We start from the raw sequence: 23,469 nt of genomic DNA, 5'->3' as shown, positions 1-23,469 counted from the left end.
AACGTTTCCTCACGTCTCGTCCATGCGCTGCGTCTAAAATCTGCAGCAAAATTGACCCCTGGTGGCGGATTTTAGGTCGGCGAATGTCAATTTGTAGAGACCGGAGGGTGGTGGGCTCCGATTAACCCCTTCATGTCTATACATGATCACTTGAGGGGGCATATAACAGGATACCCGAACGGCAGCCATTTTAGTTCCGCTTGACGCCCTGGCCGAAACAGGCCTTTTACCATCGGAACGGAGCTGTTGGGTCACATAGGGGGGTTTGCGGGGGGCTCTGGATGGGAATGGAGGAGACGACGTAGAATGACAGGTGCAAAATGAGAGAATGATAAAAATTCTAATTTCTAATCTGATTATTATTTCTTGTCCGTGTTCCCATCAGGACGTAATCTCGGCCGCAGGAGGGTGGAACCCTGACCAGACGTGGGGAATGATCCAATATGCTGGATTATCGGGCATAGGACAGTTATCCGATTCATAGGTCATCGGTATCTGATTGGTGGGGCTCCGACATCCAGGACCCCTCCTGTGAGCGCCGCCGCCTATTCACAGCTCAGCCCCATTCACGTGACTGATCAGATGCTGATGACCGAGCCATCATTTACAAGGAGTCAGATAACCCCGAAAATCCATATTATACAACGTTAACCTTATTATGCGGGTGAGCTCACTTACACCATTAGCGTATCTTTATAGATTTAATTTTTTTTTATTTTTTTTTAACGGGGAACTAAGCCCATACCATATTTTTTGGACTATAAAACGCACCTAGGATTTGTAGAAAGAAAATAAGAAAAAAATATTTTTCATCCAAGCTCCATCAGGCTCGGATCAGCCCCCCATCAGGCTCGGATCAGCCCCCCTCATCAGGCTCGGATCAGCCCCCCTCATCAGGCTCGGATCAGCCCCCCTCATCAGGCTCGGATCAGCCCCCCCATTAGGCTTGGATTAGCCCCCCCATCAGGCTTGGATTAGCCCCCCCATCAGGCTCGGATTAGCCCCATCATCAGGCTCGGATTAGCCTCCCCATCAGGCTCGGATCAGCCCCCCTCATCAGGCTCGGATAGCCCCCCCCCCATCAGGCTGGATCAGCCCCCCATCAGGCTCGGATCAGCCCCCCCATCAGGCTCGGATCAGCCCCCCTCATCAGGCTCGGATCAGCCCCCCCATCAGGCTCGGATCAGCCCCCCCATCAGGCTCGGATTAGCCCCCCCATCAGGCTCGGATTAGCCCCCCCATCAGGCTCGGATCAGCCCCCCCCCATCAGGCTCGGATCAGCCCCCCCATTAGGCTCGGATCAGCCCCCCCATCAGGCTCGGATCAGCCCCCCCATTAGGCTCGGATTAGCCCCCCCCATTAGGCTCGGATTAGCCCCCCCATCAGGCTCGGATTAGCCCCCCCCATTAGGCTCGGATTAGCCCCCCCATCAGGCTCGGATTAGCCCCCCCATCAGGCTCGGATTAGCCCCCCCATCAGGCTCAGATCAGATGTTAAAAAAACAAAAACCCTGGTCTACTTCCAGCCCGCGCTGCACTACAACTCAGCCAGTTTTCCTTTACACCACTTTTAATAAATCCCCTCCTTCGTCTGTCCCTATTTTGCGGTCCGCTAAAAACAGATCCGCAAAAAATACAGATGAGGTCCGTGTGCCTTCCGTATTTTGCGGAACAGAACAGCTGGCCCCTAATAGAACGGTACTATCCTTGTCCGTAATGCGGACAATAATAGGACATGTTCTATTTTTTGGCGGAACGGACATACAGAAACAATGCACACAGAGTAACTTCCGTTTTTTTTGCGGACCGATTGAAATGAATGGCTCTGTATACGGTGCGCAAAAAACCCTGGAACGGACACGGAAAGAATATACGTTCGTGTGCATGAGGCCTTAGTTGCAGTGTGGACATGCTGGGAGTAATGGCCTATGGTGCCCCATAATAACGCTCTGGACATGCTGGGAGTTTTAGTTCTCTCCTATTATACCCCTCTCCATGTAACGGCCTATGGTGCCCCATAATAACGCTCTGGACATGCTGGGAGTTTTAGTTCTCTCCTATTATACCCCTCTCCATGTAATGGCCTATGGTGCCCCATAATAACGCTCTGGACATGCTGGGAGTTTTAGTTCTCTCCTATTATACCCCTCTCCATGTAACGGCCTATGGTGCCCCATAATAACGCTCTGGACATGCTGGGAGTTTTAGTTCTCTCCTATTATACCCCTCTCCATGTAACGGCCTATGGTGCCCCATAATAACGCTCTGGACATGCTGGGAGTTTTAGTTCTCTCCTATTATACCCCTCTCCATGTAACGGCCTATGGTGCCCCATAATAACGCTCTGGAAATGCTGGGAGTTTACATTTTTTATACCACTCTCCTTGTAATGTCCATTAATGCCCCATACTAAGTCTGGACATGCTGGGAGGTTTAGTTCTCTCCTCTTATACACCTCTCCCTGTAATGTCTACTCGAGCCCCATAATAACAGTCTGGATAGGCTGGGAGTTGTGGTTCTTTCCTATTATATCTCTCTCCCTGTAATGGCCACTGATGCCCCAATAAAAAAAAATAGTATTTTTTTTTTTTTTTTTTTTTTTTTTGTTGTGCAGGTCTTTATAGACATAGCAATACCAATTATGTATATTTATTATATATATTTTTTTAAATAAATGCCTTTTTAATTTTGTTAATTTTGTTTTTTCAAACCCTTTTTTTAATCTTTTTTTTTTTTTTTTTTAGGTCCCACAAAGGGGACCTGGAACCTGTGAACTGCTGAGTGCCCATATAATAATAGACTGCAATACTGTAATCCTACAGGCAGGCCTGGGGGGCCATTGTTAGGGTCCTGGCTACCATAGAAACCCCTCAGCTCACCAAGATCGCATTGTGGGAGGGGCTGATGGGGTAGGAGGGGGAGCCGCCTCTCTCTCTAACCCCTAAAATGCCATGGTAAATATCTAAGGGGTTAAACTGCCAAGCTCAGCAGTGAGAGCACTACCGCACAAGGCAGGAAAGGGTTAACCTGGCCATTTTCCGTTTTTGCATTTCGCTTTTTTTTAACTCCCAGCCTTCTCAAAGCCATAACGTTTTTATTTTTCCACTCACATAGCCGTAGGAGGGCTTGTGTTTTGTAGGACAAGTTGTACTTTCTATTGGCATCATTTACTATTGCATAGGATGTAGTGAGAAGCTGGAAAAAAAATCCAAATGGGATGAAATTGGGAAAAAAAACTAAATTCCACCACAGTTTAAAGGGATTTTGTGGTGGAATTTGCGCTGCTAGATCGCCGCTAGCGCGTCCGCAATATCCATTCCCCATAGCTGTGAGTGCTTTATATATATATATATATGTAATTTATAGTTCTGTGTACCGAGCTGTATGAGGGCTCCTTTTTTCAGGGCGTTCTTTACTTTTTTATTTATACCATCTTGGGGTATGTATGACTTTTTAATCAATTTTTCTTCTATTTTTTTTAATGTTTTTTTATTTTTTAGGGTACTTTAACACTAGCGTTAAAGTTTTGCGGTATAGAGTTCCGTCATAGGGACTCAATACCGGAAAAAAAAACGCTTCAGTTTTGTCCTAAAGCATGGAGAGCGATCCGTTCAGGATGCATCAGGATGTCTTCAGTTCAGTCCCTTTTATGGTATTTGGCTGGAGAAAATACCACAGCATACTGCGGTATTTTCTCCGGCCAAAATTCCGGAACACTTACCGGATTGCCGGATCTGGCATTAATTTCCATTTGAAATGTATTAATGCCGGATCTGGTACCAAGTGTTCCGGAAAAACGGACCCGGTTTCCCGGGCTGCGCATACGCAGACCTTTAAATCTGTGAAAAAGATAAATACCGGATCCGTTTTTCCGGATGACACCGGAGAGACAGATCCGGTATTGCAATGCATTTGTCAGACGCATCCGGATCCGGAAACAAAGGCTATCCGTTTGCATACGGATTTCCGGATCCGGCAGGCAGTTACGGCAACGGAACCGCCTGCCGGAATTCAACAACGCTACTGTGAAAGGGGCCTTACAAGCCCAAAAGCCACCTCAGATGCCATGGTCAGAATTGATCATGGCATCTGTGGGGTGAAATGTTCTTGATCGGCGTTATCACCAATCGCAGACATTAGCTCCGGGTGTCTGTTCCACTTCCAAGTGGGCGCCATTTTTAAACTCCAGACGTCCAGCAGTTCTGCCATTTTTTGGGGGGGCAAGGGGTCAACACGCAATGTAAAAAAACAGAACACCTTTATTTTTTACAGTTTTATCATATTTTTTTTTACTTTTTTTGCTAAATAATTTCTTTTTGCCGCCCCACATTTTAAAGGGCATCTGTCAGATTTGTACCTATGACACTGGCTGACCTAATGCCGGCAGCTGAAGACATCTGTGTTGGTCCCATGTTCATATGTGGTTTTTTTTGTTAGGCGGAATAAGCAAGGAGTAGCAATTTAGTTTCCCCTTTTTTTTTTACGATCTTCCCGGCACGAGGTCGGTAACGAGTTCTTTTTATTATATGGTTTGTTATCAAAATGAAGTCAGGAGCCGGCAGAGATGGGGGACGCTCCTTTGTGCCGTCTTGTCATTTCATTCTTTTTAATTGGGTCAAAGACCTCAATTTATTCGACTGCGAGCAAATGGAAGAAAAAAAATTGTTTATGACGCACGACACACATCGGTGCCAGAAATTGGCGGAACAACTTTCCTGCTTGCTGAATTTTATGTGGAGGGGCAGCTCCTTTTACTGAGAAGGCCTGGCTCACAATCTACGTTCTAGTTCAATCCAAATGTGTTGGATGGGGGTTGAGGTCAGGGCCAGTCAAGTTCTTCCACACCAAACTCCCCCAACCATGCCTCTCCCAGTCACGCTGGACCAAAAAAGGGCCTTCTCTAAACTGTTCCCACAAAGTTGGAAGCATGCGATTGTTCTCAATGTCCTGATGAAGAACACCACCATAGCATTATCTCTCCTCCACCGAATAAGTCAGGCAACGTTCTTCTGGCTTTCGACAATCCTAGACTCGTCCATCAGACCACCAGATAGAGAAGAAGACATTTCCTCCACTCCATCTAATGCTTGGTGATACAAGGCTTGCATGGTAACCCATTTTTGTGCTGATGTTAATGCCGGAGGAGGTTTGGATTCTGCAGTTAGCCGACCATTGGCGGCTCTGATTCAATGTGCATCTCAGCACCCTACGACCCCGCGGTACGCGGTGTCACGTTCATGGTGGAGTTGCTGTGGTTCCTTCCAATTTGCAATATTCCACCATCAACTGTGAGTGGTATTATCTAGGAGAGAAGAAATTTCAGCAACTCTCTATACCATATACCCTCAGGATAGGCCATCAATATCTGATCAGTGGGGGTCTGACGCTCTGCACCACCGCTGATCAGTTTTGGCTTCGACATGACGCTCTGCACCACCGCTGATCAGTCGTGGCTTCGACATGACGCTCTGCACCACCGCTGATCAGTCGTGGCTTCGACATGACGCTCTGCACCACCGCTGATCAGTCATGGCTTCGACATGACGCTCTGCACCACCGCTGATCAGTCATGGCTTCGACATGACGCTCTGCACCACCGCTGATCAGTCATGGCTTCGACATGACGCTCTGCACCACCGCTGATCAGTCATGGCTTCAACATGACGCTCTGCACCACCGCTGATCAGTCATTGCTTCAACATGACGCTCTGCACCACCGCTGATCAGTCATGGCTTCGACATGACGCTCTGCACCACCGCTGATCAGTCATGGCTTCGACATGACGCTCTGCACCACCGCTGATCAGTCATGGCTTCGACATGACGCTCTGCACCACCGCTGATCAGTCATTGCTTCAACATGACGCTCTGCACCACCGCTGATCAGTCATGGCTTCGACATGACGCTCTGCACCACCGCTGATCAGTCATTGCTTCAACATGACTGCTCTGCACCACCGCTGATCGTGGCTTCGGCACATGAAGTCGGTGCCAGAACTACACAGCTCCATCTATTGTGTAGTGGACGGAGCTGGTAATTACAGCACTGATCAGATATTGATGACCCATAGCAAACTAAAGGGATTTTATAAAAAGTTTTTTAAAAGGTAGGTAAAAGTATCCAATGAAATCAAATAAAATCCAGACTGGCACAAAATGAAAATCCAGCGAAAAACTGTCGAAATTGTCATTTTGGTGTTAGACTTATTTGTTATTTTTTCTTCAGTGGTCAGCTATAACCATCCTGACCTGCCGAATAAGGGCTCGTTCACACGACTGTTGGTGTCTGGTGCCCGTGCTGTGAACCGTGTGGCAGGCGCATGGGGATCGCAGACCCATTCACTTGAATGGGTCCGCGATCCTTCCGTTCCGCAAAAAAGATAGAGCATGTTCTATCTTTTTGCGGTGCCGAGGCACGGAACGGAACCCCAGAAAGCACTTCGTAGTGTTCCGTTCCGGATTTGCGGAACCCATTGAAATGAATGGGTCCGCATCCGTGATGCGGAATGACAACGGAACGGTGCCCGTGTATTGCGGATCCGCAAATACGGGAACGGGACACCAACGGTCGTGTGAACGAGCCCTAAAGGTAATGTGTCATTTGTACCACACGGTGTACACTGCAGAAAATGAATCACGTAAAACGGTGGCCGAATTGTGTTTTTTCACCAATTCCACCCCACTTTTGTTCCCCCCAGCTTTTCCAGTACATTCTGTCGGATTTTAAATGGTCACGCAAAAAAGCAACAGTCCCTTGCACGGCGTACAACATTTGGAAGGTGTGGAGGTTAAAAAAATAAATTTAAAAAAAGAACAAAAAACGGGAAAGGGTTAACTACAAGATCTGGTTGCTGCCCAGTACATCCCAGCCGCCGTTGTCACCAGTAATGTGATGGCTGATCGATGTCATCTGTCCAGAAATCCACAACATCTCATAATCTAGCTATGAATGGGATTACGGTGTGCGCAGACGTATATTAGCAGCACAGGGTCCTGCAGAAGGTGCGCTGCAGAAGAGGTAATGACTCGCAGGATAAATAATCCCTCAGGCAAACACATGTCTGAACACAGGAGCTGCAGATGAATGAGAAGGAGCAGCCGCCCCCTCCGACCGTGCCTGCCAATCGCAACCACCGCTCCGGCACTTCGCCCTGCCCACCATGGCTGACGTCTGCCAATGGACGGACTGCATGCTGATCTCTTACCGGCCAGTTATATAATGATGTGTAAGAGTGTATAACAGTCCCATGGCTGGTACACACACACACTCCAGAGCTCATAAACTGCGGCTCAGCGATCGGATGTGCTGATATCACTGCAGATAGCTCAGGACTACAGTAGACAACATGAAAGTTACGTAAGAGCAAATTCATCTCCACAAAGCCACAAGGTTGGGAGATTCCATATCTGTGTATGTCCACACAATTAGATAATGGAGGGATTGGGGTACGACACAGGGTATTACTGTGATGATATGCTAGCTACACTGGCACATTGCAGGTAAGCTGTGGAGTAGGCTACCATGGTGTCGGACAAGCGACAAGCCAGGGGTCATTGCCGCTGACGCCTTTTATTTGTCCGCTATTATTTATGAACCGCTGTGGCAAAATGAGACAACACTTTTTGCAGCTTCACAGATCATTTCCCCTCTGGGCTGGCGACTCAGATGGGTGGCTTGAAGTATCTGGAGACTGTCCTCTGGTTGCTTTCTACAAGACCTTGGATTGTGTCTATTGCCTATTCTGTCAGGAGAGCATCTGTGAGGTCAGACACTGATGTTGGATGAGAAGGTCTGGCTCGCAATCTCTGTTCTAGCTTCTCAAAGGTGTTGGTTGGGGTTGAGGTCAAGGCCAGTCAGGTTCTTCCACACCAAACTCCCCAACGATGCCTTTACGGAGTCATGCTGGACCGAAAAAGGGCCTTCTCCAATGTTGAAAGCATACAGTTGTCCATAATGTCTTGGTCTGCTGAAGTATTTCCTTCACTGGAACTGAGGAGCTAAGGAAGACTACTGAAAAACAACCCTACGGCATTATCTCTCCTCCACCAAACCTTACAGTTGGCACAATGCAGTCAGGCAGGTAACATTCTTCTGACATTTGCCAAACCCAGACCTGCCCATCAGACTCCAGGTAGAGAAACGTGGTCACTCCACAGAAGATGTTTACATTTTGGGTAGGGTTGAGGTCAAGGCCAGTCAGGTTCTTCCACACCAAACTCCCCAACGATGCCTTTATGGAGCTTGCTTTGTGCACTGGACCACAGTCATGCTGGACCAAAAAGGGTCTCCTACAACGTTAAAAACATACAGTTGTCCATAATGTCTTGGTCTGCTGAAGTATTTCCTTCACTGGAACTGAGGGGCCAAGAAAGACTACTGAAAAACAACCCTACGGTATTATCTCTCCTCCACCAAACCTTACAGTTGGCACAATGCAGTCAGGCAGGTAACATTCTCCTGGCATTTGCCAAACCCAGACCTGCCCATCAGACTCCAGGTATCCACAGAAGATGTTTCCGTTGCTCGAGAAGACGGACACCTACCTTTCCCTCTAAGCACCAGATAACCTACCAGAAAAGAGCGGGCTACCGTACTACATCCTAAATATCCCCACAGAGGTTATTGGAGAATATGTGTTACCATTGTTGACAATACAGCAAAATTCCTTTAATCCGGCATCCAATAAGAAATATTTCGTATTCATATTTTATCTTCATCTGTCTTCTGCAAGACTCTCCACCTCCGCAGCAATCACTGTAAATAATCCTGAATATCTGATAAGATAAATTGGAGATTCACGCCAAGCGATCGGATCACTTTATACATTTTTATATCTGCCATGAGGAAACTGTAATGTGCATTTTAAAGCCCCCTCCTATTTCAGAATGTGCCTTTTTTACTACTGCCTGTATGTGGCACTGCTCTTACTGTTTACTGCCACCAGGTGGCACCTCTTTATTATTTCTTACTTCCATGCTCTGTGTCACGAGCTCTATCGGACACTGAGAGTACTTTTGCACAGTTGGCATCTGATGCAGCATGCCAATAAGTTATTTCTGTCAGATTTGTTTAGTAGAGGCCTCATGGACCTTTATACAAATTAAGACCATAATATGGCATGCACATGATCCCTAAGGACTATATACATGGACTGTAGATCGGGCCAATTAGTGGGAATAAACGTTCCTTCGAATGCTCATTGTAATTAATTCTCCTGTGTGAACGCGCTGCTGGTCTCCTGAGCAAAGCGTTTGGGTGACCCGATCATTTATGCAGCACATCGCTCTGTGTGAATAGGGATGTGCCATACTGAGGAGATGGTTTCTACATGTAAATAGGCGCTTAGGCTACTTTCACACTCGCGTTTTGGCTTTCCGTTTGTGAGACCCGTCTTGGGCTCTCAGAAGCGGTTCCAAAACGGATCAGTTTTGCCCTAATACATTCTGAATGGAAAAGGTTCCGCTCAGAATGCATCAGTTTGCCTCCGATCAGTCTCCATTCCGCTCTGGAGGCGGCCTGCAGCGTTTTGCTGTCCGCTTGACGAAACTGAGCCAAACGGATCCGTCCTGGCACACAATGTAAGTCAATGGGGACGGATCTGTTTTCTCTGACTCAATCTGGCACAATGGAAATGGTGTTCAAGACGGATCAGTCATGGCTATAGAAGACATAATACAACTGGATCCATTCATGACGGATGCATGCGGTTGTATTATTGTAACTAAAGTGTTTTTGCAGATCCATGACGGATGCGGAAAAAAAGCTAGTGTGAAAGTAGCCTAAGATGTACACAAATGTATGCAGAAATGGTCAAGCCAAAGCACATACACATGTCAGTCATAATAATCAGTGCCTTCTTGTATCAGCATCATATTGCTGCATTTGTTGTACAGGATAATGACACTGACACTGGGGGTACGGGATAATGACACTGACACTTGGGGTACAGGATAATGACACTGACACGGGGTACAGGATAATGACACTGACACTTGGGGTACAGGATAATGACACTGACACTTGGGGTACAGGATAATGACACTGACACTTGGGGTACAGGATAATGGGACTGACACTCGGGGTACAGGATAATGACACTTGGGGTACAGGATAATGACACTTGGGGTACAGGATAATGACACTTGGGGTACAGGATAATGACACTTGGGGTACAGGATACTGACACTCGGGGTACAGGATAATGACACTGACACTTGGGGTACAGCATAATGACACTGACACTCGGGGTACAGGACAATGACACTGACACTCGGGTTACAGGATAATGACACTGACACTCGGGGTACAGGACAATGACACTGACACTCGGGTTACAGGATAATGACACTGACACTTGGGGTACAGGATAATGACACTGACACTTGGGGTACAGGATAATGACACTGACACTTGGGGTACAGGATAATGACACTGACACTCGGGGTACAGGATAATGACGCTGACACTTGGGGTACAGGATAATGACACTGACACTTGGGGTACAGGATAATGACGCCGACACTTGGGGTACAGGATAATGATGCTGACACTTGGGGTACAGGATAATGACGCTGACACTCAGGGTACAGGATAATGAAGCTGACACTCGGGGTACAGGATAATGACGCTGACACTCGGGGTACAGGATAATGACGCTGACACTCGGGGTACAGGATAATGACACTGACACTCGGGGTACAGGACAATGACACTGACACTCGGGGTACAGGACAATGACACTGACACTCGGGGTACAGGATAATGACACTGACACTCGGGGTACAGGATAATGACACTGACACTCGGGGTACAGGATAATGACACTGACACTCGGGGTACAGGATAATGACACTGACACTCGGGGTACAGGATAATGACACTGACACTCGGGGTACAGGATAATGACACTGACACTCGGGGTACAGGATAATGACACTGACACTTGGGGTACAGGATAATGACACTGACACTTAGCTGTCACAGTTTTTGGGGTGGTCTGCAATAACTGTTATGGGAGGATCTATAGCTGTCTTGTTTTTGGGGATATCAATGGGGTCTGAATTTATTTGTGTTTATACAGAGTCGGGAGATAGTTGCAAAAGTGAGAAACCAAAGACGTCTGGGCAGTAAACTTTGTAGTCACCAGGAGAATTCATCATGGGCGTCTGGGCCAATTGGAGAAGAAAGAGAACGTCACCTGTGAGTTACTGAATATGTGTACTGTACTGTACTCACTTATGGTCACCACATGTATAACCAGGCACACCCACAAATGTGATGCCATAGAATAGCCACGCCTCCACCACTAGCTCCGCCTACGCCAAATCAGTCCCTAAAGCCCCAGCGACGGGACAATCTTGCATATTCATTTCCCAGTACAATAAAGACAAGTCACAGGTATTTTCCTTTGGATTCCACTCTCAGGTTACTGGGACGTGCTGGATTTCGGTGCTGATGTTACGAGCACATCTAATTTTAGGGCACTGACCTCTCTGTAATCTGCTCTTTTAAACTCATTGCCTGAATAGAAAAGCGTTGTCACCTCATCAATCCTGACACTTGTAAACATTGTCCCCAGCTGTAGGGGTGTCTGCTCCATGCGGGAACCATGGGATATATACCCTAAAGACCCCGCTGAATAAGAACTGCACCTGCGGGGTTAGAAAATCCGAATCGGAAACTTTACCCGACCCCTTTCCCCGTGTTACTGCGTCAGTTCAGTGAGTGCTCATACCCCGTAATCTAAACCTGGCTACTGAGCGTGGTTGTCGGGAACATGGCCGAGTGAGGGGATTGGGACTGTTTACATGCCCTCGTCTGTAACAGAAATGAATGTAAGCAGCTTTGTCCTGCCCGTGTACACCGCCGCCTCCGCAGCCCTCCTGACAACCTCTCTCGCCGGCCAACTTTTGACAATGTTTATATTACACGGTACAAGTACAATACGAAGAAACCCTTTAAAGGAGATCGACCAGAAGGGAACCCTCACTAAACACGTGAAAACCGTTTCTAAATATCTTCCTTCTATGCTGAGATATGACCACTTAAAGTTACAGGCCAGATGTGCGAGGCTGCACTACTGAGAGAGTGTGATGACCTCGTGTCCTCTTCCTTGTGTACATCAACATCTACCTATTTCATTGAAACTTTTTTATCTTTAAAAAGAAGGCTCCTCTTCTAAACGAAGCCATATTTGGTAGGTGGGAGTAGACAGATGGATGTCGATGTGACTGCAGGATCAGACTACACAAGGGTATGTTTGTAGTCTGTTGCCATAGAGACGCACAGGAGCGGTAGAAACAAAACATTAAATTTTTCCTATTTTTTGCAAAGTTGCTTCCTGTCGATTTTAAAATTATGAATGGCCTTACTATTGCTCTAGCTCCTCCTCCATCTTGTCTTTTAGCCTAGATTTCAGTGTATATAGTCTGAGGCCACAGATACGGGTCAGTTTTCTATCTGACCAGGAATCCATCAGGTCATGGCACTAGATGGGTGATCGCAATTTGAGCAAAATTAGTTCCGCTCCCAAAAGTGGCGAGCAGTGAGATAATCATTAGTGTATTACAGTACCATAACAGTGGTGTCCGAATATTTATACTGCTCTCATTAACATATTATTTATGCGAATAAATTAGAATCTGTAAAGGAGGAGATTCTAACCTATTACCATAAATACCGAGCTATCAGCAGAGCTCTTCATCTGCGTTGAATTGAAGACAAAAATAACCCAGTTGTAAACAAAATATATATTTATTTAAGATAATAATAATGTGCAAACTAATTAAATATAAAAATCAGTGACAATAATATATATTATTATAATAAATTATAAAAATTCACCAATGATATGCAAATCTTATTAAGAAAGCCCAATGTCACCTAAAGGATATATATGTATTCCCTACAATTCCTTATGTTGAGAAAATCTTACAATATATTCTAAATCACGTTAAGGCCTCATGCACACACACACGTTGTTCGGGTCCGCATCCGAGCTGCATTTTTTGCGGCTCGGGTTTCGGATCCATTCATTTCAGTGGGGCAGCAAAAGATGCGGACAGCACTCCGTGTTTCTCCTTTCCGTGGCCCCGCAAAAAAAAATATAGCATGTCCTTTTTTTGTCCTTTTTGCGGACAAGAATAGGCATTTCTACAATGGCCCGCCCATTCCGTAAATTGCGGAAGGCACACGAGCAGCTTCCGTTTTTTGTGGATCTGCGGTTTGCGGACCGCAAAAAACAGCACGGTCGTGTGTATGTAGCCTCAGACCTGATTTCTCTCAGCCGACAGATAAATCAAACTCAAATCAAGTTTTCCTAATGTTTCATTTTATCTATATACAGTTACAAGAAAAAGTATGTGAACCCTTTGGAAGGATATGGATTTCTGCACAAATTGGTCATAAAATGTGATCTGATCTTCATCTAAGTCACAACAATAGACAATCACAGTCGGCTTAACCTAATAACACACAAAGAGTTAAATGTTACCATGTTTTTATTGAACACACCATGTAACCATTCACAGTGCAGGTGGAAAAAGTATGTGAACCCCTAGACTAATGACATCTCCAAGAGCTAATTGGAGTGAGGTGTCAGCCAACTGGAGTCCAATCAATGAGATGGGATTGGAGGTGTTGGTTACAGCTGCCCGATAAAGAACACACACCAGTTCTGGGTTTGCTTTTCACAAGAAGCATTGCCTGATGTGAATGATGCCTCACACAAAAGAGCTCTCAGAAGACCTACGATTAAGAATTGTTGACTTGCATAAAGCTGGAAAGGGTTATAAAAGTATCTCCAAAAGCCTTGCTGTTCATCAGTCCACGGTAAGACAAATTGTCTATAAATGGAGAAAGTTCAGCACTGCTGCTACTCTCCTAGGAGTGGCCGTCCTGTAAAGATGACTGCAAGAGCACAGCGCAGACTGCTCAATGAGGTGAAGAAGAATCCTAGAGTGTCAGCTAAAGACTTTACAAGTCTCTGACATATGCTAACACAACACTATGTGTGGAGAAAAAGAGGCACAGCACACCAACATCGAAACCTCATCCCAACTGTGAAGTATGGTGGTGGGGGCATCATGGTTTGGGGCTGCTCTGCTGCATCAGGGCCTGGACGGATTGCTATCATCGAAGGAAAAATGAATTCCCAAGTTTATCAAGACATTTTGCAGAAGAACTTAAGGCCATCTGTCCACCAGCTGAAGCTCAACAGAAAATGCGTGTTGCAACAGGACAAAGACCCAAAGCATAGAAGTAAATCTACAACAGAATGGCCTAAACATAAGAAAATACGCCTTCTGGAGCGGCCCAGTCAGAGTCCTGACCTCAACCCGATTGAGATGCTGTGGCCTGACCTCAAGAAAGCGATTCACACCAGACATCCCAAGAATATTGCTGAACTGAAACAGTTCTGTAAAGAGGAATGGTCAAGAATTACTCCTGACCGTTGTGCACGTCGGATCTGCAACTACAGGAAACGTTTGGTTGAAGTTATTGCTGCCAAAGGAGGTTCAACCAGTTATTAAATCCAAGGGTTCACATACTTTTTCCACCTGCACTGTGAATGTTTACATGGCGTGTTCAATAAAAACATGGTGACATTTAACTCTTTGTGTGTTATTAGTTTAAGCAGACGGTGATTGTCTATTGTTGTGACTTAGATGAAGATCAGATCACATTTTATGACCAATTTGTGCAGAAATCCATATCATTCCAAAGGGTTCACATACTTTTTCTGGCAACTGTAGATATATATATATATATATATATATATATATAAAATCAACTCTGGAGAGGATACCGTGATAACTCTCAACAGTATTTATAAATCTCCCTGTATTTGGAAAAGTTAGGATGATACTGCAGTTACAGCCTAGCCTTATTCCAAGACAGATTCTATACACAAAGTATGGTTAATTGAATATTTATATATATATATATATATTCTCCAAAAATATATATATATTCTCCTATAGAAGATAGGAAAGTTTATACTATACCAGGGTATCGGCTAGCAGAAATCAGTTGCAATATTTAGGACTATAATTCAGTGGAGTCCTATCTCCTCTCGGGGTGTGGTCATTGGCTGGAAAGAATTTTCAAGATGGCTGCCTCTACTAGCTGGATTTCTACTCAGGTAGGTGGACCAGATAGGATGGATGGCCTCAGTGAGATGATCAGGAAGATCTCCTGAAGTGATGATCCCCCTATCAGCTTATGCTGCCTTTTTATCCCCCTTGGTCAGGTTAATCAATAATCAGTGACATCATCTTCTGTCACTCCCCCGCCTATTTCACAACACATGTCTTAATTTACTCTACCACTAGATGGCATTGGAGTACATTTTTATAAGTACAGCTAATTCTTATATTTTCCTAAAAAGAGAGAAAAACAAGATTGACTTTTGACCTAAACTTTGGGACAACATTTCCTAACAATAGAAGGAAATAAGAATGTGTATCAATAATTAGCCCTCTATTCACACAGACACCTTAGGATGCCTCTCCACCAGACGTCCATTCTGTTTCTAAACCCATTTAATTAAGACAAATACTGTAAAGTCCCTTTTCTATTCATTGGGAGAGACCAATTTCTGGTGATGGAGTGAAGACGCACTATTTGCTTAGGTTCCTGAGACTGAAGTGATTCTTTCACGTACACATGGAGACTCTTAGAAGAAATTCACCTAATAGAATATACTTCTATGATTATACTTTACTTCCTATATCTTAACATAATAACATGTAGGATATAACATCTAATGATGTGAATCCCTCTCTTTCTATTCACTGAAGATAAACTAAAACTCAGCCCATTTCTTCTCCATTGTCTTATCTGAGTAAATACATTTCATTGTATCTGTCTAAACCTCGTAGACAAACATTTCAACCCAGATACTAAATCTGGGAGTTAGCCCAAAACCAGACATATAAGGTATGTGCCTGTCCAAAAAAAAAGTTGCCACCAAAAAAATAAAAGGTCACACACTCTAATATTTCGTTGGACCGCCTTTAGCTTTGATTACGGCGCGCATTCTCTGTGGCATTGTTCCGATAAGCTTCTGCAATGTCACAAGATTTATTTCCATCCAGCGTTGCATTCATTTTTCACCAAGATCTTGCATTGATGATGGTAAAGTCTCCAGCACATCCCAAAGATTCTCAATGGGGTTAAGGTCTGGACCCTGTGGTGGCCAATCCATGCTCCCTGAACCACTCTTACACAATTTGAGCGCGATGAATCCTGGCATTGTCATCTTGGAATATGCCCGTGCCATCAGGGAGGAACAAACCCATTGATGGAATAACCTGGTCCTTCAGAATGTTCAGGTAGTCGCTGACCTCATTCTTGGAGCACCTACTGTTGCTGAACCTAGACCTGACCAACCGCAGCAACCCCAGATCATAGCACTGCCCCCACAGGCTGGTACAGTAGGCAGGATGGGGGCATCACTTCATCTGCCTCTCTTCTTCCCCTGATGCGCCCATCATGGTAAATCTGGACTCATCAGACCACACAACCTTCTTCCATCGCTCCAGAGTCCAATCTTTATGCTTTCCAGCGAACTGAAGCCTTTTTTTCTGGTTTGCCTCATTGATTAGTGGTTTTCTTACGGCTACACAGCTGTTCAGTCCCAATCCCTTAAATTCCCTGTGGAAATGCTCTTACTTTCACTATTAAACATAGCCCTGAGTTCTACCGTTGTTCTTCTTCGATTTGATTTCTCCAAACGTTTAAGTGATCGCCGATCACGATCATTCAGGATTTGTTTCCGGTCACATTTCTTCCTCGAACACGATGGGTCCCCACTATCCTTCCAGTTTTTAATAATGCGTTGGACAGTTCTTAAACCAATTTTAGTAGTTTCTGCCATCTCCGTAGATGTTGTCTCTGCTTGATGCATGCCAATCAAAACAGACGAACATTCTTTCGACATGGTTAATGAAAGGAGGAGATTCGGAGGACATAGGCGGTGCTGGGCTCCTTCACAGGCGGGCACGGCTGGGCACCAGGAAGGTTAGTACAGCCCCTTGGACACATACAAGACTAATTTACATATCTATAAAATCCTTTTTTAAAGAAATTAAAACCACACAGCCCTATAGGACAGATATATTGCGGACATGCTAGCGGCGATCTAGCCGTGCATGTCCGCAGCTCTATAGCCCAAAACTTGGTGACAGAATCCCTTTAGTTAAATCCAGGTGGCGACAGTGTTTTTTTGGACAGGCAGTGTATCAGTCCATATTGTAATCTGTATAGACCTTTATAGGATGGATTCCTTTTATGCCCAATAGAGATGGGATTATACCTCGTCGGCGGTGTGTCACTTTACACTGTGGACATCCATTACCTCGTATCTATTATAATGTGTTTTTCTGTATTTCTTGCAGTCTTCTCCTGTGATGACCTGTGATGTCCAGCAGAGGGCGGAGTTCCTTAGTCTGATAACTGGACACTTCATCCCAGCAGTCAGAAGCAGCAGCCGCCAGCAGAACCTGAAGATCCCTGCCCTGCACTGGGCACAGGTAAGTGACCTTTCCAGCGTGGGACATCGCCCCTATGGGCGCGCTCACACACAGTGCCGCTGCTGCGGTGCAGTTATGTTTCTACATACCGATGCATCCTTACACCGTCAGAAGCTCTGCTTCCGGGAAAGCTGGGTGACTATTAACATGGTCCACATGACTTTTCTCTTATCATTCAGCTTTCCCAGAAGCCCCCTCCCTAATCTTATACAATCACCCAGCTAGCTGGGTATGCCATTCAGGAGCCCGGGAAAGCAGGATGCTATGGTTCAGCTTTCTCAGACTCCAGAATCTAGCTAATCGGACCTGCGCTGACACATAAATAGGTGCCCTTTAGGACTGGGTGACTACTAATATGTTGGCCAGTAACACCCCATTACCAGGCAGATTTACCACCCGGGAGACTGAAAAAGCTGGATGACCTTTGGATGCTTTAATGGCGGCCATGTCGATGTCACACAGCTTTCCCACAGAACTGATAGAATGAAGAATCGGCTGAATAGACTATAGAACAAACTTGGCAGAGGAAGACGGGTCAAGAGCTTCGCTTTGCTGTCAGATGTGTCATTTAGGAGTCTGGGAAAGCAGGATGAGGACCCCTGTAGGAGTTTACCTATTGATTGTCACCCAGCTTTCCAAGAATCGGGCATCGCTCTGGTTGGATAGGTTTTGACGTAAGGATTTCAGGTGGAAATATGAAGGCAGGAATGTTAGCAGCTGTGTGTGCGGTACAGTATGCGGTGTAGTGTGTGTCCTGCAGTGTCACAAGCAGTGGCAGGCACTGAGTGCGGGGCTCCCACAGCTGATTGGCCCCCAGACCTGTCCCTCAGGCTCTGCCCATTCAGGACCACCTTAAAAAGAGCTGAGTGGTGCTGAAAAGACACAGCCAGTTTCAATGAGGTTGGAGTTTGCAAGCAGCTGGACCAGAAAACTCAGCGCGTTGTCACAGTGTCCGCACCGGAGGAGCAGCCCGATCCCTTGGATCCGAGAGCCCTGCAGCCGACATGTCTGCCCGCAGCGCCTATGGGATGCTGTCGTACTACGTGTTCCTCCTGAGGATTGCTCAGTCAGCGGTAGCAGGTAGGCACGGACAGCGCGCGGATGTGATATTGTCTCTGCCCTTCAAGCCGATCTCTCCTTCAAACGCAAGAAAGGCTGATGCGGCAGAGCTGAGTTTGTCGTATGGCACTACAAGACAAAGCTCAGGAATGTATCCACCTCTGCTACATCTGTATCTCTTCACTGCTGGTTTTAAAGTGCTCCCGGATTTCACGCTTGGCGACGTTTTCAAGTGCACGTGAGAATAGGAACGTCTCCACAGCGCCTAGTCCTCCTACAGGGCGAGACGTTTTTATACGTCAAAATTGTCTCTAGCCTAACATTTAAAATAACATTTTTGGGTAAGCTATGTATTAGTTCTGTTTCGGGGAAAGCTGGGTGACGACTGACGCATGTAACGAGTGGCGAGTTCCCCTGCTTCATATGACTGCATAACGAGGCACACACGCCATTCAGGAGACTGGGAGAGCAGGATTGCGCTATATCCGTCATTACTCAGCTTTCCCAGATACTGATATGACTAAGAAATGGCTTAGAAGAGGACGACTCAATGACATGTGACTTAGATAACCGCCGCTGTATAGCGGGTATATAACAGACGATGCATATACCGTGGACGCCCTGTTCACTGTGAGCCCCCGGGTCCGTCACGGCTTCTATCTTCCAGGGCTTAATCTTCCAGGAGTCTTAATTAACATTCTGTAGTCACGGAGATTAAACTTACAGGGGGCAGATTAAACTTTGAAACTTCTCGGCGTTCTCTTAAGGGTCCGTCCGTACGGAGGAAAAATCCGCCACAGAATCGCACAGCATCCTGTGCATGAGCCCCATGTCACAAAGCCACACTCAGAGTGGAGAGTTTTTTTTTTTTTCCGTTTTTGTTGAAAATGTACTGAAATCCTGTCTAAGGGTTAGCGTCCGCAGATTGCGTAACGGGTGCGGACCCATTCATTCTTTTTGGGGCAGGAATGGATGCGGACAGCACACAGTGTGCTGTCCGCATCCGCATTTCCGGACCGCGCAGCCGATCTTCCGGTCCGCGGCTCTGGAAAAAAATAGAACATGTCCTATTCTTGTCCGCAATTGGCAGTTCTATGGGGGTGCCGGCCGGGTGTATTGCGGATCCGCGGACGTGTGAATGGATCCTTAGGGTATGTTCACATGACGGATTTGGAAAATCCACCTACAAAATTCATCCCGGAATCTGAGCGTGTTTTTTGGTGCAGTTTTTGATGCTGTTTTTTCAATGCCTTTTTTTTTATTTTAAACCAATGAGCCGTTCTTATTTTGTTTAATTGATGACCTATCCTCGGGAATCTGATCAGTGGGGGTCCGATGCACGGCCCCCGCAGATAAGATGTTTGATGGAGCTGCAGCGCTTACCGTAGCTTACCAAGCACAGCGCCGTCCACGGTATAGAGGCTGTGCTTGGTATTGCAGCCCAGATCCATCCACTTGAATTGGACTGGATTGCGCCTAGGCCACGTATCCGATGAACGTGATGTCACATTGCCTAAAATTAGCTCCTGCCCGCTCAAACAGTTGATCGGCAGGGGTCTCAGGTGTCGGACCCCCACCAATCAGATACTGATGACCTATATCCTGAAGATAGGTCATCAGTTAAAAAATGTCCGAAAACCCAATTAAGGCTACTTTCACACTAGCGGCAGGACGGATCTGACAGGCTGTTCACCCTGTCGGATCCGTCCTGCCGCTATTTCGCCGTGCCGCCGCTCCGTCCCCATTGACTATAATGGGGTCGGGGGCGGAGCTCCGGCGCAGCACGGCGAAAGGCCGCCGGACTAAAAGTACTGCATGTCCAACTTTTTAGTCCGGCGGCCTCTCGCCGTGCACTACCGTGCTGCTCCGGAGCTCTTTCATCTTCCCCATTATAGTCAATAGGGACAGAGCGGCGGTCCAGAGGCACGGCAAAATAGCGGTAGGACGGATCCGACAGGGTGAACAGCCTGTCAGATCCGCCCTGCCGCTAGTGTGAAAGTACCCTAACTTCCATACAAAACTGCATTATCAGCTTGTGGTTTTTGGCGTGGATCTGCCCCAAAAAACACACGGACACGTACGGAGCTTTTTTATGATGCTTCCCATTCGTTTCAATGGAAAATCAGCACGGATTCTACCCTGATAGCGCAAGTGCTGCTTCCCATTGAAATAAACGGGAGCCCATTTTGAGGCGCTATTTGGAGCTGATTTTCAAAAGAAAAGAAAAACTCTGTGTGAACTGGCCCTAATATTTTGCGAACATGCCCTAAAGTTTAAAGGGGTCCTCCAGGGCTGACAGGTGTATGCAGTGAATGTAACAAAGCCCAATTATAACGTTGGTTTTTCCAATCAGTGAAAATGGCGCTTTTTTTTTTACAACTGGCATGCGAACTGTATATTCTCGTATCGTCCTCCCGCTTCTCAAAAAAAATGTCCGAACGGCGAAAAAGTGTGCTGATTGGTGGCTGGTACGGTCTGGAGTGGCTCATAACAGGGAATAATAGCCACAGGGTTACATTAGCCCTAAGGAGGCCCAAAAAGTGACCCTATGACCTCTGTCTGTGCAACAGTGCCCGTAAAGAACGTATACGGAGGCCGTAAACACAGCCTTACTTTCTCTACCTGTAAATAAGAATGTTCCCATTCAATGACCGCAAGCAGAGGTCTTGAAAATGGTGAGAAACCCAAACCCAGTTTGGGCCTAACAGTAAAACTGTCCTTGCTGCCCATCGCAACCAATCAGAGCTCCGCTTTGATTTTTCCAGAGCAGTTTAAGAAATGTAAGCTGAGCTCTGATTGGTTGCTATGGGCCGCACCTCCAGCCTGACTATTAGACAGTTTTTAACCTGTGTTTGACAACCATAACAACCAATCAGAGCTCAGCTTACATTTCCACAGAGCAGTTTACGACATGAAAGCTGGGTTCTGATTGGTTGCTATGGGCCGCACCTCCAGCCTGACTATTAGACAGTTTTTAACCTGTGTTTGACGACCATAACATCCAATCAGAGCTCAGCTTACATTTCCACAGAGCAGTTTACGACATGAAAGCTGGGTTCTGATTGGTTGCTATGGGCAACAGGGACAGTTTTGATAAAGGAGGCCTTTCTATGAGAACGCTGCCCATGGTGTTAACCATGTCCTGGCAGAAAGCTGGAGGAGCCTTTAGGGGAAGTTATAGGGGATGAGTGGACAAGATGGGACTTGGTGCCCGGCCAAATAGTCTCTGTCCATTCATAATGATGGCCCTGCTTTGTTTTGTGTGGGAAAGTGCGCGGTGTGCCAGGGAGGCACATGGGGGAGAGTGTGGGGGGCAGCTCTGAACTCTCCAGTAATACTCTCTTTCCTGAATACATCCCCCTGAGCGCTGAGACCCCCAGCACGCTGTATATTAATGGATGAAAGTATTCCGTGTAATATCTTGCTCATTATGAGCCCAGCTTGTTCTTGTACCGTTTCTTCATGCGCAGATGTAGCAGAGCTGGACAAAGCAATAAGTAATACCTCAGAACATATAAGGACACATTCCACTCTGCTACTTCTTGATTGCAGAGAAGAAAAAATACTTAAAGGAACGTCACTCAGAACCCGTCACGTGTATCACTGTAATAACGCAGAATTACAGAGCACGACTGCCCGCAGCTGACGTGCCCATCAGGGAGCAGGATAATGACTTTGCAGATAGTATCACACAGCCTATCTCCTGAGCTCTGTATCTAAGGCTACGTCTACACGATGACATTTGTCGCGCGACAGATAGGCCACAACTACACTGCAACATTTGTCGCAGCTAAATTTTGTTGCACTAATGTCGCGCGACAAATTTTATAATGGCAGTCTATGGTGTCGCACTGCAACATGCTACGACGCAACAGTTGCCGAAAAATCCATCTCGAATGGATTTTCTGCAACTGTTGCGTTGCAGTCGCAGCATGTTGCAGTGCGACACCATAGACTGCCATTATAAAATTTGTCGCGCGACATTAGTGCAACAAAATGTCGCGCGACAAATGTCGTTGTGTAGACATAGCCTAAGCCTATCACGTGTGATACCGTCTGCTGAGCTGTGTATCTAATCCTCTCATTTGTGATACTTTCTGCTGAGCTGTGTATCTAACCCTATCACGTGTGATACCGTCTGCTGAGCTGTGTATCTAATCCTATCCTGTGTGATACTGTCTGCTGAGCTGTGTATCTAAGCCTATCATGTGTGATACTGCCTGCTGAGCTGTGTATCTAATCCTATCCTGTGTGATACTGTCTGCTGAGCTGTGTATCTAATCCTATCCTGTGTGATACTGTCTGCTGAGCTGTGTATCTAATCCTATCCTGTGTGATACTGACTGCTGAGCTGTGTATCTAATCCTATCCTGTGTGATACTGTCTGCTGAGCTGTGTATCTAATCCTATCCTGTGTGGTACTGTCTGCTGAGCTGTGTATCTAATCCTATCCTGTGTGATACTGTCTGCTGAGCTATGTATCTAATCCTGTCCTGTGTGATACTGTCTGCTGAGCTGTGTATCTAATCCTATCCTGTGTGATACTGACTGCTGAGCTGTGTATCTAATCCTGTCCTGTGTGATACTGCCTGCTGAGTGTGTATCTAACCCTATCCTGTGTGATACTGTCTGCTGAGCTGTGTATCTAATCCTATCCTGTGTGATACTGTCTGCTGAGTGTGTATCTAATCCTATCCTGTGTGATACTGTCTGCTGAGCTGTGTATCTAATCCTATCCTGTGTGATACTGTCTGCTGAGCTGTGTATCTAATCCTATCCTGTGTGATACTGTCTGCTGAGTGTGTATCTAATCCTATCCTGTGTGATACTGTCTGCTGAGCTGTGTATCTAATCCTGTCCTGTGTGATACTGTCTG

General features: G+C 46.2%; 1 protein-coding gene across 2 annotated transcripts in view; it reads left to right on the top strand.

Moving 5' to 3' along the window:
* The first annotated feature begins 11,090 nt into the window (after positions 1-11,090).
* The window catches only part of CA14 (carbonic anhydrase 14), a 49,476-nt gene continuing 37,097 nt past the window's right edge, over positions 11,091-23,469 (top strand). The window contains exons 1-2 of one of the 2 annotated variants that reach the window (XM_044272126.1): positions 11,091-11,199; positions 17,400-17,534. Coding sequence is in view for 1 of the 2 variants with exons in the window: in XM_044272124.1 (XP_044128059.1) it covers positions 18,539-18,614 (76 nt within the window). In the remaining variant the exon portion in view is untranslated. Of the gene's footprint in view, positions 11,200-17,399; positions 17,535-18,324; positions 18,615-23,469 lie in introns of those variants that run through there. The other variant, XM_044272124.1, reaches the window with a different exon arrangement.

Source organism: Bufo gargarizans, chromosome 11 (genome assembly GCF_014858855.1).
Source record: "Bufo gargarizans isolate SCDJY-AF-19 chromosome 11, ASM1485885v1, whole genome shotgun sequence".
Lineage (NCBI taxonomy): Eukaryota > Metazoa > Chordata > Amphibia > Anura > Bufonidae > Bufo > Bufo gargarizans.
This window is presented reverse-complemented; position numbering and strand designations above follow the sequence as displayed.